This window comes from Rhinolophus ferrumequinum, chromosome 6, assembly GCF_004115265.2.
Source record: "Rhinolophus ferrumequinum isolate MPI-CBG mRhiFer1 chromosome 6, mRhiFer1_v1.p, whole genome shotgun sequence".
Classification (NCBI taxonomy): domain Eukaryota; kingdom Metazoa; phylum Chordata; class Mammalia; order Chiroptera; family Rhinolophidae; genus Rhinolophus; species Rhinolophus ferrumequinum.
In genome coordinates, this window is record NC_046289.1 from 19,304,667 (window position 1) to 19,322,158 (window position 17,492).

General features: G+C 38.3%; 1 protein-coding gene across 2 annotated transcripts; it reads left to right on the forward strand.

The window, feature by feature from the left end:
* The first annotated feature begins 1,613 nt into the window (after positions 1 to 1,613).
* Positions 1,614 to 16,225, forward strand: DIO2 (iodothyronine deiodinase 2). Of its 2 annotated transcripts, none has more exons than XM_033108957.1 (2): positions 1,614 to 2,504; positions 11,054 to 16,225. In XM_033108957.1, the coding sequence occupies exons 1-2, from the start codon at positions 2,283 to 2,285 to the stop codon at positions 11,642 to 11,644; spliced, it is 813 nt and encodes a 270-aa protein (XP_032964848.1). In that variant the 5' UTR covers positions 1,614 to 2,282; the 3' UTR covers positions 11,645 to 16,225. The 2 variants fall into 2 exon arrangements, with proteins under 2 accessions (XP_032964848.1, XP_032964849.1); XM_033108958.1 differs by having other exon boundaries at positions 11,054 to 11,632.
* Positions 16,226 to 17,492: the final 1,267 nt, after the last annotated feature.

Sequence of the window (17,492 nt, forward strand, 5' to 3'; positions counted from 1 at the left end):
TTGTATGTGAGTGGTGCCCCCTAGTGTGGAGCAATGGATGCCCTGCCCGTTCATCCATTCAGTACATCCTTCTTGAAATTGCTATGTGCCAAGCATGGTTCTAACTGCTGGTTAGACAGCAATGGAGAAGGCAGACAGGAAATACCTGGTCTGACAGAACCTAAAGGCATTCTCATTCAATTATTTTTTTAAAGGCAGAAAGCACCCTGCCAACCAAATAAAATGCATCTGCATGCAGAACTCGGCTCATGGGCCCAATTAATGACCCTGCTCTAGTCTTTTAAATTATTTCTGTGATCTTGTAGGTTTTAGGCCCAGGAAAAAAAAAACAACCAGAAATGTACTGACCACAGGTTAGCGCCCACTAGTTTAGCTCATGATTAGTGACAGCTCTGTGTACATAGGAAAGTCAGCTGATTAATTTTCAATTAAAATTCTATTTACCCAACCCAGTGTCTGTACTTGGCACTCCTTCTTCCAAGAAAATGTAATTCCTAGAGATTAGCTGTTAGGTAAGTGAGGAAGGAAAATTGAAATGAGGTGGGGTCATGGCATTCTGCCAAAGCATTGTCTGCCTAAATACCTGTCCCTCTTGGAGACTAATGTGAGAGATGGGACATTGAGCAGTGGTCATTGTGGCTCTTGAACCAATTCAAAGTCTGTTCCTAACCACCTACAAATTTAATTAAAATTTTTTTTCAAGCAAAAAGGAAGATTCCCTAAAGTGTCGGGTCTTCTAGGAGTTATGCTACCAGAAACAGGGAAAGTGCAGAATGCAAAGAGCTCTCTTACCATAAAGAATTTATTTCTCAATCTTATGACATCTTAATGCTATTTGATGGAAAGTCTTAATTTAATTTGCATATACGCAAAACGGAACTAAAAGGAGGTCTGGTCACCTGGCTTATTTTCATGTCTGGAAGATTTTTTTCTTTTCTTTGTTTGCATTGGAAACTCCGGTAAAATCAAAAAGAATACTTGTGTTAATTTTCTGCATGCTTTTGAGAAATGCTATGATGATACTCAAAGAGTTTAAAAAGTGTTTCACCTCACAACTCACTTTGAATTTTTTTAAGTAAAATTGTGACTCAAAAATATTTAAGGAACCTAGGTCACAAATTTGATGAGAGACAGAGTATCTAGGTATAAAGATCAAATGTAAGAAATAGAGCATAGATGATCTTCCTTTTTTCTACCTGTCTTCCAGGATCTTTTCTTTCCAAACCCCCTCATCATAAATGAATAATAACAACAATAATAATAATCAGAGGAGCGAGTGTTAACCTACCAAATCTACACTTTATAGTAAATTACATTTCCCAAAGTTTGGAAGCATTTCCTGAAAACCGTCAAAGGTATTAATTTTTTTTCTCTCTCTCTCTTTAAATCACAAAGCAAAATTCCACTGTCCCTCCCCCCCCACTTCTAAAAAAAAAAAAAAAAGTTGTCGAGTTTTGCTTTTCTATTCACTGCAGTCCTGGCCAAAGTAAAGCCCTCTTTCTCAATGACGTCAAGATCTTTACCAAGATTAGGCTTTCATTTCTCTATTGCAGCAATTAGCCAGGGAATGTATAAAAGGCTTCAGGGAGACTCACTAGGCTGCAGAGAGAGCACTTTGCACCACAGATAGCACGAAGGAAAGCCAGAGGGAGTGAGCAAAAGGAGAGGAGTCAGTCGCTCCTGGGGAAGGGTGAGCGTGAGACAGGCTGGGAGAAGGAGAACAGAAAGTGTGTGTCAAACGGAGTAAAGAAGGGGGAGAAAAAAAACTACCCTAAAAGCACATTTTAAAAACTCTGGCAATTCAAGAAAGAAACAGGCTACGTTTCTGAACATAGAGACAATGAAAAGCTAAAGAAAATTTTGCAGTTTCTGCCACAGCCTCATAGGTGCTTGGGAATGAAAGCAGAACTGCCTGTCTTTAACCGACTCTGAGAGGGGTAACTGGATTAGGGACGGGTGCGCCAGTTGTTGTTTTTGGTTTTTTTTTTTTTTAACATCTTAAATCCTGAAAAAAAAAAAAGGCAGCAGCTCGGAATTGAATGAATTGATGGGCACAATCCAACTTCTGGGCTGGAGAGACTGGACTTGGTCTTGCCATTTCTGCTTCTTTGAAAGAGAAGACAGCTTGGGCTTCCTTTTAATTTAGTTTTTCTCCTTCTCTCCCACCCCCCCAGCCTTCCCCTTTACTTCCCCCCCACTCCCTGTATGACCACCCCCCTTTTAAATAAGAGGGTGAAGGTGAACCACAGCGCACAAGGGAACTGACTCAGGAGGCAGAGAAGATGGGCATCCTCAGCGTAGACTTGCTGATCACACTGCAAATTCTGCCAGTTTTTTTCTCCAACTGCCTCTTCCTGGCGCTCTATGACTCGGTCATTCTCCTCAAGCACGTGGTGCTGCTCTTGAGCCGCTCCAAGTCCACTCGCGGGGAGTGGAGGCGCATGCTGACCTCAGAGGGAATGCGCTGCATCTGGAAGAGCTTCCTCCTCGATGCCTACAAACAGGTGAGCTGCGCCCAGGGGCTTCTCCTTAGGTCAGCAGGGGCAGGGGCTGGAATGTTGGGGACTGGAGGCCCCTGGGAGCACTGGAGTGAGAACTGTGGAACCCCATCTGGGGGCCTAGTGGTTATGCTCAGATGAACTCCTGCCTTCACTTTATCCACCTGTCACACAAGTTAGATTTGGGGGTGACAGGTAGTCAGTCAGCCATGACTAAGTGCGACCTAATAAGGAGTTTTGTGTGTGTGTGTGTGTTGTTTTTTTTTTTTAAGAAGGGGCATTAATGGCTTGCTGCCGTTTTGGAGTAGAGGGTATTTGTGTTGGCGCAATACATTTGGGAAAAGACTGAAAATATTGGGGGAGGGGACACTGCTGCATTTAATCTGCTCTTGTTATAAACTGCGATTTTGCGATTTTGATGTTTTGCTTGATGAGCTGCTATGTGAAGTGCATTAGGAAAGACAGTTCAATGGGTGGGCATTGAGAAGCGAGGGAAAGAGAAAAGAAAATGCTACTCAAAACTCTTAGAGCGTTGACAAGAACTTATCAAAATGGTCACAGCAGGTGTGATTTGGCATAATACCCGCTTCATTTCCGGTAGAGGTAAGAGTTAATGTAAGCAAGACGGTGTGCCGCGTCATCCTTTACACTGATTCTTTTGAAGTGGTTATCAGACACTGAGTCCCGAGTTACTAGGTATCAGTTTGCACAAGAAAGATCTGAGAGCTGGCTGTCAGAAATCCAGACTTTGTAAGAACCACATTTGCTTTCTTTCTCAAAAGTAAAATAAGTTGTCTTAGAAAGAGCAGATACGTCTATGGTTTGTTACAATTTCAAAGCTGTTACAAGGCATGCCTTGAGCTCTGGAGCGGTGGCCTCACTTACCTGCGGAAGGTGTGTCCCAGGGGCTGTTCTCTCCAAACCAGATATAGGATCTTTGTTTCTAAGCGAAGAATGCTGGCATTCTAACCTTTCTGCTGCTTGGAGTGTCCTAAACTCAGATCTTAAGGGGCAAAGTGGAATATTTTGTCATTGGTCCTTAGTTAATTGCCCCCTCCCCCTATGCCCATACGACTCCTGAAGGTCCCTGGGCAAGAAGAGTTGACTCATTTGGCAAAAGTTGCTATGAAAGCAGACAATCTTGGTTATCTCCAGCAGTACTGGGGAACCTTTTCCAAAATGCCAGGAAGGGGAGTTTGAGAAGATTATGGAAGCCAGTGAAATTGTATGCTATAGTGAGACAACACCTCAGAAACAGAAATGAAACTCAGAATAAAGAGGGGTTGGAAAGGCATCCTCCATAAATAAATACTAGAAAACTAAATCTATGTACCAGGAAAGGAAAAGAAGTCATTTCTAGTCACGAAGAATCCAGAGTAGGGTTGTTCCCATGGAAATCAAACAAGTGTTCCAGAAAAATTGTGAATTAAGGAAGTTTTACTATAATGCATGTCTTTGTTATTGAGGGTAACCTGTAGAAGGTTTGCGTTTTTTTTCTAAAGTCAGGAGAATTATTACAGCTCTTGATAGTAAGTGAAAAATAATATGAAATGATGCTCGAAGTTCTAACAGTAAAACTCACTTCTGTATGTGGGTCCAATGGGAGATGTGATAAGGAGACACTGAAATTTCATTCCCACAAATGTATACAATGAATGTGAGATTTTTGTTTTGTTTTGGGAACAGAGAATTTGGAAGAGGGTGGGGAGAGCATAGGTATGTCAGGCATATTACGAATTAGGAAGCTTCATCATCTACATCTGTATTTTGTAGGTCTCAGGAGAGAGCATGGCAATGTCAGTGGTTTGATCTCAGCATATTAAACTCTTACTTTGTTGAAAGACAATTGACTTTTGCCTATAAAGAAAAGTCACTACTTGGGAAAATTTAACTAAATGCATGCATACTTATATAAATATCATTCACCCGACATACAGGGGCTGCGATGTTTCTCACGTATATGAAGTGAGGTTGTTTCTCTCATTAAGGAGCTTATTGAAATTAAAAGGGAAAAACAAACAAATGCCTCTGTAATAAACATTATTATTTATTTCTCTTTCCCTAATGTATAGTGTTCCATCATGTTGCTTTATTATGAATACTTTGTTTTTCCTATTCCAAGAAATTGAGAAGGATGAGTGATTTGTTTTCTTTTTTCTACATATGGTTTGTGCAGTCCTCTCCTATATTGTTTCTGTCTATTGATTTGATTAGTGACCAAGTTCACTACCACTGTTATTAAGTTTTCTTTTAATGATTTATATAAGAGCTACCGTGAGAAGAAGAAACCCAAGAACCCACATGTCCAGAGACAAGACTGGACTGGGTATATAATGAATGGAAGCATTGCAAATACAGCACTGAATTGAGTTTTTCTTCCATCTCCAAGTCTGGCAAGAGTGGTGGTTGCTGTGGTGGCATTGGAGGGTCACTCTGAAACAGGTCGAATCACTTCCCTGAATGTTGTTGTCATCTGTGCTACCATCTCTAGGTGTAGCCCTTTCTAGAGACACACTGGAGGAGGTTCTGTTTGAGATGGCATCACTGTATTTCATAATCCTAACTTGCATTATTTTGAAGATGCCACCCCGAGAAACAGAGTTTTCCAGGATGAGGGGTATATGCATATGTGGTACAATTAGGCATGTCATCTCTAATTCTCCTTGTGGGTGAATGTCAGATACTTGGGAGAAAGTGCAGTAAAACTGTTCCCCCTGTGTTTGTCTCCTACAAGAGGTAACAAAGAAATTAAAGTAGAACAAGACAAAACAAAACAAAACAAAACACTTCATCAAAACATCGAATGGGATTTAAAATTAACTTTGTAGGGAAGCTTTTAAAGATAATTTGGGATTGGTTAGAGGGAGTTCCATGCACTGTTTTGATGAAAATATAAGCCTACGGACACTTAAGATGATTGAGATGAATAATAAATATTTGTTATTTAAGTTGTCCTAATCAGTGTCATTACATCTAACACTGTGTCCTCCTGCTGGTGCTTAAGGACTCAAAAATGCCACCAATAAGCAGAAGACCCTGTCTGGGAGCCTCGCTCCTACCTAAATGAAGTGTAAAAGTAAACACACAGTACAGATGCTGACAAGAAATTTAGCTTCCGCATGGTTAATATTGCAGTGGCACAGAAAACATAATTCACTTGAACATATAATTTTGGTTTTGAAAAGTTCTCTTTAACATTCTCCTCCTCCTCTTCATTCACCTCAAACCATTTGACGCTAGTTTCTACAACGGAAAATGGCTCTTTTAAGAGAAAAACATTCTCATAGAACACAAAGAGGCCACAGCCAAGCTTGTCCATCACTTGGATAAAACAGTGGGAAATGATAGAGCTTAGAGTTACATTTTTAAGGTGGGAATCAAAAAGAATGGTTAAAAGGGAACTGAATCCAGAGGAATGAGTAGGTAGCTTATTCTCCAACTCTAATTTATTTGGCCAATTTGAATGTAAATGGTTAAATCACGGCTTAATAATTTGGCTAAGTTTGTAAGGACATTGATGTAGACTGGTGATTATGTCAAGGAATTTGAAATTTCCTGATAGTGAACAAAGCCAATCCAGGGCTTTGGATAGCAAGAAGGATGTGTAAATATTGTTCTGCTACCCTCCCCCCACACCGTTTTTATCATTTGCTTTACTTTCTATCATGCAATTAGGTGACATTTTGTCCAGAAGCCTTTCTCAGGCTATGGAGTAGGGGTCGGGGGGGAAACAAGGTTATTAGTATATGCTTTATTTTCAGCTTCTACTTGATGAATGGTCCTTTCTTTTATTCCCTTGCCCTGCATTTCATAGTCTACATGCTAAAGCAGCATTATTCTTTTCCCCATGCACTGAACACTGTCAATAAAAGGAATCTCATCATCAAGGGAATCAAATTTTTCAATATGCCATATATTGACACTTGTTCATATTTATAAATATTGCTATCACAACATTTGAGTTTGGCCCAGAGATGTCCGCTGTTGTAAAAATGCAAATCTTTTATTTACCTTCCTTGTAGGTGTTGTGTTGATGTTGATTACAAAAGCATAAGGAAGGACAGCTGTAATCGTGCAGATGAGAGAGAGATAAAAGTCAATGATGACGATATTGCATTTTACGTATGTCCTTTCTGATCTTTGCAAAATAAAGGGACCCTCTGGGAACATCGGAACTTCAAGACCAATTAGTGGAAATGATGCTTCTTGTGTTTGGGCACTAAATACTAGGCAGGGTTCTCTTTAGAGCAGCTAATGCTGGCAGGGAAAGAGGTACCGACCTAATTACTCTTCCGCAAGAGTAAAAAATGCCTTTTGAATGGCTCTTTGGCAAATATGTCTCATTAAGGACAAAAACCAAACACAAACCCTCTAAGAAGGAGAAATTAAGATGATAGGTAACTTGTGGCCAGGAGACTTTCTGTGCCACTGTGGGAAATTAAAACAAAGTTGGAAGTACCAGGGGATAACTTGTTTTTGTTGAGCTTCTTTCCTGCAGCCTAAATGTTATTATTATGAGACCAACTTTATTTTTTTTCGTCAGTTTGGCTCTTTGTCAAGGGGAGCTTTCCTCCTGGGGGAAGCAAAGAATCTTCCATCATTGAAGGCAATGGTGATTCTCCCATTCCATCTCTGCAGGGTGCATAACCAAGCAAACCAAGAAATTCTGCATTTGAAACTCTGGTCATAATAGGAATTTCATTTTCATGGTGATCTAATGTGAAAATGAGAAATGAACAGTAATGTCCTTCTAAAAGACTTTCTTTTTAGTTTAAAGCAAACTTTCATTTTTAAAATTTCTAAATTTTTTTCCTTATTGTTACTAAATTATCCTTCATCAGCAGGTTTTAGCCAAGATGGACAAATTTTACAATTAGTATGTGACGCTTATAAAAACAGACTCCTGGGCTACTCATATTTGGACTTATAAATCAAGGGTGTGTGTTCTTCCCCCATAGTATTATTTTTTTTAGCATTATTTACTTTATTTTCTTTTCTGTTGCAGTTGACATTCGATATTATTTTATATTAGTTTCAGATGTACAGCACAGCAGTTAAACATTTATGTAATTTATTCAGTAGTCCCTCTTATTAGTCCAGTACCCATCTGACACCACGCACAGCTGCAACATCACTGACTATATTCCCTGTGCTGTACATTATATCCCTGTGACTATTTTGTAACTACCGATTTGTATTTCTTAATCCCTTCACCTTTTTCACCTAGCTTCCCAACCACTCTCCTCTGTGGCAACCATCAGTTTGTTCTCTATATCTATGAGTCTGTTTCTAATTTGTTCATTTATTTTGTTCTTTAGATTCCACATATAAGTGAGATCATAAGATATTTGTCTCTGTCTGACTTATTTCATTTAGCGTAATACCTCTAGGTCCATCTGTAAATCAATTAACATGATATATCGTATAAACAAAATGAGAGCTAAAAATCATATGATCATATTAATAGACACAGGAAAAGCGTTAGACAAAATCCAGCATCCCCTATACTGTTATTAATGGTGTTGATCTTACCTATGCATTTCTCTTGCCTGGTCATTCTCATGAATAAGATATCTGTTTATGACCTTCTAATCTGCAGTAGGGTCCCATGGATGCTCAACAAAATAAAGAAGATTGGCTATTTCATTGTATGCACTAACTGGTTGAGATAATCCAGAACAGATCGACAGCATGAGGTACTGATTATGTAGTACTATGTAGTACTTTACAGTAGGGTTCCAGGATTCACATTTCTCAGTTATCTGTCTCAGCGAACTCACTCATCTCCCAAATATGATTATGTTCATTGTGGGTCAAGGTTATTATAATATTAAGTGTAAAATTCTTCATTGATCCCTCCCTATGATGATAACAACTAGCATTCATTCAATAATTCATTCAATAAAACTAATATATATGTGTGTGTGTATATGTGTGTGTATGTGTGTGTGTGTGTGTGTGTGTGTGTATATATATATATACACATATATATAAAATGTATATATCCCAGCTTAACAAAATGCCAAACACCCCCACACAAAGAGCATTATGCATTTGGTAACTTTCTTAATTTTGAATTTTGGAGTGAATGTGTTATACTAGTTCTAAATTTTCTAAGTAAGCTAGTATGTCTGTATTTTGGAAAGAATTATGTGGCTGAATTATACATTGTCACTAAGAAGAAGGAGGTACTTTAACTTTCCAAGGAAATTAACCACAGGTAACAAGAGAGTCACCTGTCACTGAAGCATCAAATTAGATTATTCAGTTGAATAACCAGGAATAATGCAAAGATCAACAATTCTGCTTGGGTGAGCGCCAGCGGCATCAGAGGCCCATTTAACAAGACCCCATAATTGTTTGTTGGTCTTAAAAATGACTCTAAAAGGCAGGTGCATGTTTTCACCTACCAAGAATCCACAAGTCTAATAGTCCAGAGATGATTTTTCTCCTGTGTATGGGTTGCTCACTTAACAAGAAGTAGAACAGCTAATGGATTCAGACCGATTTGAATGCATTCATATCTTTATGTTACAGTATGTTGAGGCACACAGCACAGAAATATCATGAAAAGCAGCCTTCCTAGAACATTTACTGATGTTTTCAATAGGAAAGATCTAGTGGGAAGGTGATGGTAGTGCTAGCTACCTTGAAATCTACAAAGAAGTACGAAAAGAACCCATAGATTAAAAGGTTTATATCTTTAAAATGTATATCTTTCCATTTTAAGTATATTTTAATACCTTAGACATGAATGTGGCTTATATAAAATAATCCATCTAACGGGGGCTTATTAGGTTTCTTCATCTAGTGTTACTTGTCAATTAACCAAGAAAATTAATATAAATAAAGTAACCTTTTGCCTGATAGTGACTGAAAATAAATGTACCTATTTAAATCACACCAACAGCTTCTGTTTCCAAGAAAGAAGAGTGTTATTCTAAGATTTCTTTGAGAAAACTAATAGTACTAAACCTGCCCTGCTCAGATTTTTCAGAAGGGGAAGAAAGGACTTCTTCAATTCTTTCTCTACAGTTAAAAATGAGTTATGCATTAACACCAGTTAGAAGCTTCTGAAGAAAAGCCCTTGAGTGTTTTATATCAGTTTGAATTGTTGAGTCTTAACAATTCACATCTACGGGACTTCAGTTAACATCAATGTTATCCATGTGACTGTATTTATATGAAGGGAATAAGGTGATACAATTGGAAGTGTTTTGTAATATTAAGGATAGTGTATAAAAATCCATTGTACTTCCGTAAATTGTCCCTGATTGTTATTGGCTTTGATTGAACCTTTCTAGGGGAAGATCCAGTTGTGTTAATTCAAACTGAAGTAATTGGCTCTTTCATGTTGCCTGCTTTGTATTATCAGTTTACAGATCCAAAGGCCAGCAAACTTTCTTTCAGGCCGTGTTCAACTATTTAAACCATGAGTAAAGGGGGCATAGGAAACAATTTTCTTTTATACCGCTTCTGTCTGAGTATTTTGTAATTCGGAGGAGCTTGTTAATAAAATCTATGACAGAAAAGTAAACGGTTTGTGACGTCCTAGAGAGAAAATGGGAAAGAAACAGAACACATGAGAAGTGAGAAAGTAAAAGTAGAATTCTGGAATAATTTTATGTTTTTGTTCATTTGTTTGTTTGTTTAACGGAAACGATGAGGTTCTAGTCCTAAGAACCCAAAGTAAGCAGTAGCTGTAGAAACTTCCAGGAAGGATGTCATACTGAGGAGAGTGCAAATCACTTCTAAGGAGAATTTTTATTTTTAAACATAGAGTTGCCCAGGAAAGATGGCATTCTCTTTTACATGTTTGGGTGGCATCTAATAATGGCAACCTACACCCATGCGGTGATTAATCATGGACAGAGAGCTATTTTCTTTATATTATCTTCCTATAACCATATGAAGACAACAGGCATTACTACCACCATTTTACAAATGGGAAAGCTGAAGTGCTGAAGAGGTTAAGGGGGACTAGCTCTTTTCATAAATGGTGGACCCCAGGGTTTCTCGCTGTGGCCAAGAATAGGGCTCATTGGTATCACTGCACCATTGAGATTAAATGACTTAGCATCATGCAAGAAAAATAAAGGTCTTCCCTGAGTATTTTAGAATTGTGAAGTGGGAATTCAGAAAGAGGTACTATGTCCCATGACTCTGATAATTTGTCTTAAAGTAGACCATTTAACTTTTAAAATGAAGTCAATTAATCATTTGTTATATAATGTGTGCTAAGCTTTGACAGCAAAGTAAGGATAGTGAAGAACACCAGCCTCAACTTAATTATGGAGAGCGTTAACTGCAGTGCCTTCAATGAGAAAAATAATTACCTTCAGTGACTATACGGAATGAAAAAGACTTTGATTCTCTTTAGGGCCATTCTTTACATTACCTGCCACCATGCCTCTTTACTCAAATCACTATGTTTACCGCAGTCTCTGAAGGAAATGCCACATTTTATTAGAGCCCATTGTTTTTATATAGAGTGAATTAAAGTGACAATGTGTTTAATGTGGTATTCCCTCCCTCTTTCTTTTGTTCACCACCAGGTGAAATTGGGTGAAGATGCCCCCAATTCCAGCGTGGTGCATGTCTCCAATCCTGAAGGAGGTGACAACAGTGAAAATGGTGCCCAGGAGAAAACAATTGATGGAACCGAGTGCCACCTTCTTGACTTTGCCAGCCCTGAGCGCCCACTGGTGGTCAACTTCGGCTCAGCCACTTGACCTCCTTTTACTAACCAGCTGCCAGCCTTCAGCAAACTGGTAGAAGAGTTCTCATCAGTGGCTGACTTCCTGTTGGTCTACATCGATGAGGCTCATCCTTCAGATGGTTGGGCAGTGCCTGGGGATTCATCTTCTTTGTCTTTTGAGGTGAGGAAGCACCGGAACCAGGAAGAACGATGTACAGCAGCCCACCAGCTTCTGGAGCGTTTCTCCTTGCCGCCCCAGTGCCGAGTTGTGGCTGACCGCATGGACAATAATGCCAATGTAGCTTATGGGGTAGCCTTTGAACGTGTGTGTATTGTGCAGAGACAGAAAATTGCTTATCTGGGAGGAAAGGGCCCCTTCTACTACAACCTTCAAGAAGTCCGGCGTTGGCTGGAGAAGAATTTCAACAAGAGATGAAATCTAGATTAGCTGTTTAAAGGTATGATTGTAATAGAGCTCTTTTTTTGTTTGTTTGTTTAAATACATGTAAAGGAAGGTAAACTAAGAACTGGATCCACTATTTCAACTGAGTCTTGTTGCCTCACTGAAAGACAGGAATTTACATGTCAGAAGAATATAAACCTCTAATATCTCAATACTTCTTTCACCACTCAAATGGCATTTGGCTAAATAGTAGCCCATTACTTCTACTTTAAAAAAAAAAGAAAGAAAGAAAGAAAAAGAAAATTAAAAAGCCCTGACTGAAAAGATCCCAAGATGAAGAGGAAGAAACCCTCTTTGATACACCTGATGCATGCTTTGCGACCTGGAGAAAAGACTTACTGAATCACTACTATGTTAGGGAAACTACTGTCTTTGTTATATAAGGGGTATTGCATAGGCTTTATTCAGCATGGATAGAGCCCAACTAGAAAATTCCCAAACATTTTTTTATAATGAGGAATTGAATCCAGGCCATGTGGTGAGGACCTTGGTGTTTAACATGTTAGAGTCGTTCCTAATGTGCTAATTTCCAGTCATGTAGTGCTGTATACTACTCTAAATATCCCAGAACTCACAGGTGTATTTTTAGATATCAAGAATGATTCCCACCTGGAGGGTTAGAATGGTCATCTGAAATTTGAGAGTTACTTTCTAGGCAGGTAAGGAAAGCACTAGAGGAAAATCAAGTTGACAAGCTAGGAAAAGGAGGCAGAAAGATTAGGAGGCTTCATAGAGTTTCACCTTGAAGCGATAAAGAATGGGACAAATTTGTTAGCCATAGAAACATTCACAAGGCCAGAGAAATAAGAAGCTCAACTAAACATAGCATAAAGAATATACATAGGAAATCGATGTACTTATCAATACTCCTAGATTGAGGGAGAAAGGGGGATTGAAAGGCAAAAAAACACTCTTCAATATTTGTATTTATGAGGGTTTTTTTGTGTGTGTGGAATAATTACTTTTTGAAACATGTTTGTGGTGTGTATATTTTCAATGGGTGAATTATACCCCATAATACCAACTAAAGGTAAAACCAGTGGATCCACTAGTGCTGGTCTGTCCCTCTCCATCCCTACAATTAAGATGTGGCCCCAGTTATTCTTGGTCCCAATCTCTGTACTGTGTAGAAGTGTTCTCTCTCTCTCTCTCTCTCTCTCTCTCTCTCTCACACACACACACACACATTCATTTTCAGATGCTGTGGGAAGTAGGTACCTTAAGCATTCAGCTGCAGCACTGTTTTCTTCCCAAAGTAAACTATAATGAATGATTAGTGCAAACAAATAAGGTTTCTTCAGTTGCAAAATAGAGGAAGAGAAAGTTAGTTTGAGACAATTCCCATCAGTAATTTTGGAGACCTTGATATAAGGCAATCCTCAATAGTATGGAATTTGGTAAAATGGAATTCCCATTGACATTTGAATTGGACTTTGGGTCTTCCTTTGTTCCTATTAGCTGAGGTCTAGTAATCTAAGGCCTCTATAGAACATTAATATAATGTTATTTTAATATATATGTGTATATATATGCCATATTTCTCTTTAAAATGAAGACATTATAGTTTTACCTATAAGTAATATAAGTAATATCTAAATATCATAACCTCTAAAAGAATAGACCTACTAATTTTATATCATAAATTTTTTATTGTAAATTTAAGGATGCTATCAATTCACAATATATGGTTGTATTTATGTGTACAATCAAAGGTTCTTATGACCATTCCACTAATAATTGAATCATAAAATATAACTAATAGAAAAAGATATCTAAAGTTGGAAATATCTTCCTGAACTAGTTGCCTGAAATGAAAAAAAAAAAGTGGGAACTGAGTGTGTAAGAACCAAAAGTCTATTTTTTTAAAAAACTGGAGCAACATAGTCATATCACTAGTTAGTCTATTATTTAGAGTTTTAAAGCACCATTTTAACTGGATTTTTTTTATAGCAACATTTAAGCTTCTCAATATCTTAAATCCTCCAAAACATACCCACAAAAAAACAAGGCAGATTTTAACAATGTGACATTATCTAATGAATTTCTGGAAAAATCACATTGAGAATAGATTATTTCAGAGTACTCACTTGTTAAACTCTATTACTCGAGGCTTCTCTGTGGGCCCCACTGATTTTTATCTTCAAAATGGTGTTGAGATTTATGTGGTACGCAAGTGAAGAATCAGTTGCCGTACACTCACACTGTTGTCCTTCAATTTCCCCTTTGTTCTACATGTACAATGATGGAACAGAATGTTAGAGAAGCTGGTGGGGGGATGAGATTTGCCTAAGGCAGTCAGTGCTAGTCGTCTGGGGAAAAGGATGGTGAAAAATCACCCAGTTGTGATACATTTTTAAAGAAGGAGAGAGTTGTGTGCGTGCAGTTCCTCTCCCTGAGGATAGTCCAATGGAGAAATGAAGCAGTGGAAGTAGACATACAAAGGCATAGGCTGAATATCAGGGAAAACGATGTTCAACTGAACATAGAAGAATCACTGGAAGAAAGGCTGTGGGGGGGGGGGCAATGGAGAAAGTGAATTGACAAAGCTCAGGAATCCTGTAATATTTAGAATGGCTTGGTATTATCAGAATTATGATAAGCCTGTAATTATGTAACCTATTTATCTCAACATAAACTTTTATGATTTCCTGTGATGTATCTTTTATGAACTTAACAAAACTCATTATTTCAGATAGAGGGGAATCGATGCTTAGCTGATATTCTCAGAGTAATTATTAGATTGTCAATACCCACCCACCCTATCCTGTCTTTTATAAAGTATGTTCCTTTGAAGAATTGTAGTTCTTATTCTCACAAGGAAAACATTTTATATATATATATATATATGTATATATTTAAATTTTATACACAAAATTTTGAGTTGTTCTTCTTAGTGCGTAAGCATCTTTTCCCCCTGTGTTTACATGGAGCTACAGTTTAGCTTTTTAAACTGAATTACCTTGTCTATTATTGAAATAGTCTCCAAGCAATTTTAGATAGTATCGTAACATCTGGATTCTCCCAAACATGTAATGTTTGAAAGGCTTGTCTTGGAACTATTCAAAACTTACTTTATTTTATTGCTTAGAGAAATTATTAGTGGAATCAACAATTACTTTCTTAAATGGGCATGAATGAAATGCCTGCACAGCAGTGTAGACGTGTTTGATACAGATATTAAAACCTAACTGACCTCTTTAGAAGCAGATTAGTTACTCAGTTTTTGCTTTGTATAGCTAAAGTGATGGTCATTTAACTTATATGATGTTTTATATTTATGTTTTAGATATCTGGTCCTATGTCTTCACCTTGTTTATAGAATGTATCCCCTGATTTTTGGTAATATCAACTTCTAAAAGGCCTATTGAGTTAATTAAATTCTGCCATTAACAAGGTAATGCCTCTTCTATGATCAAGGAAGAAAAAAAGAAGACTGCTGTCTTTCATTTTGCCTGAGTATATTTCACTATTTGGGCTCTTGAATAAAAATTATGAAATATGGTGAGGTCATGCATGGGTACTGCCTTGCTGCCTAAAGTACCAGAGGGGCAGGTAGGAGACAATACCTAGGCCTTTGGGAGAATTCCCAGCTGGATACAAGGTATCCTCAGCATGCCCTACGAGCTATGTCCATAGCAAGAAGAATGCACTGATGTATAGGACTTCCCATTCTGTAAATCCTAAGAAGATAAACCTGGATATTTATTCCACCTGACCTCTGACTGACGGTTTAGAAAATAAGCTTAATAAAAATCACATGGCCATTGTAAAGGGGAAAACGTAGACATTGACTTCCGTTCCACTGACAGATTAATGAAAATCTTTGCCAGCATTTCAAGCTTTTCAGATGACATGCCCAATGTCATCTCTCTCAGCAGTGGAGATTAACAATGAGACTTTTAATTCTAGGAGCTTAAAAAAGAGATATTGCCAAAAATCAGAGCTAAAGTGTTGTTTGATATATTATAACCTCCCTACTTCTTCCTCCTTCATCTTAAAAATAGACGCTAAACCCAACCTTCATTTATAAGTCCAGAATGAAGCATAAATACAACCTCACTTGGTGATCAGCATTCTCTTGGTAGTGTCCTGAGGTGCTCTGTGAAAGAAGGGGACAGGACCTGGGAGGGTCAGGAAGTTGCTAACTGGGAAGAACTGGGCTCTGAGGGCTTGGTCTACTGATTTGGGAAGATTCAGAAAGAAACTTCTCACCATTGGAGGAGGGCTGAATGTCACTGAGTGACCTTAGGGGGAGCCAAATATTGAGCCACTTCCTAATGCCTTACATTCTGGATAGCACCAGAAGCGAGGTCTCAGAAGTAAGAGACCCAGCTCTGTTCCACGGTGAGTCTGAACCAATGGAAAGCAAACATGTACAAATATCCAAACAAGACTGCTCACGCAAGTCGGGTCTTGTTGCCCGTCTTGGGCAGCAGCACCAGAGCTCCAGGGAGTTTATTTAATATTTACTGAAGAGACTTCGAAGACCTAGGAGATGTTTAATGAAGTCACTATTTTGGCTCAAAGCTCCCCCTATCTGCCCCCCCCCCCCGCCACCCCTGAAAAGCAAACAGGTAAACACGTGAATGAAAGAAGCCCACAGAAGGGGGTGGGAAACAAATAAAATTCTCTCGAGACTTCTCCAGACCGTGTCACTGGTCAGTGTGGTTTTTATGTATGTTAGAGTTGGAGGATGTGAAAACATAAATATCCAGTACTTCATAACCAAAGCAATTAGAAGATATTGGGGAGGGAATGTTGGCCAGTTTTGTTTAGTTATGCATCACATTTTCACCAGACTCCATCACTAGCCCAAGTAATCGATCCCCGAAGAGGGAGATTGGGATGTGCCGAGGTTACCAGTGTGCGAATGATAACTGCTGATGAAAGAGTCATCCACTCAGTCAGTGGTTGGATGTAGTCACATTAGTTTGCCTCTGGCCATCTTTGTCTTCCTAGCAAGGAGACTATTCGGGGCACGATGCTATGAGCACTGGGTAAATGTGGTGAGAATGCACATGTGTATATCTCTGCTTCTCGGTCGCAGAAACAGAAATGCTTTGGAGATTATCAGTAGAACGAGTGTTATTATATTGGTGCTGAGTGGTATGTGTGCTTTTACAATTTGTTCTTGTATTTTAGTAAACTTTGAATAAAAGAATAAAGTTACTCTTTGGTTCTATTTGTTTATTTTAGAATTACTCTCTAGACCTTGCCCCTGGCTGGGACACATTCATGCTTGACAAGGGAAAGAGAATCCATCATTCTAATATTTATTCCTTGGTATTTGTGGGCAAAATTGCCAGCAATGCCAGGTTATTTTAATCTCATGCTGTGTGCCAGAGTCTTCAAGGAAATCAAGACAAGTTAAAAGAAAATCTTCAGATACTTTCCATATTCATGAACAAGTTGCACACAGAATTCATGGAAAGGGGCCCGTTAAAGAGACTGTGAAGCAAACTTTTACTTTGTTATATTTATACCCCAGGTTTTCCAAGTACAGTAAATAAACTTTGCAGGAAGTTGGTTAAAGCAATACGTATATACAAATATTTACACACACATTGTGTGTATGTATGTATGTATGTATGTGTGTATAAGTATATAATTTGTTATATGATTGTCAGTGCAATAACATGAGATGAAAAAAATCAACCTCTGAACACATTCATATCAAACACTTTCCACTGTGAGAAGGTATAAAGGGTATGAATGGATTACAGAGGCAGTGGCCTATTAATGACAAGGAATATATTTGCAACATGGTTAAATACATACATTTTGTTCCTGAAAACAGGTGACTTAACCAAAGTATTAATATCTCTTGAGACTC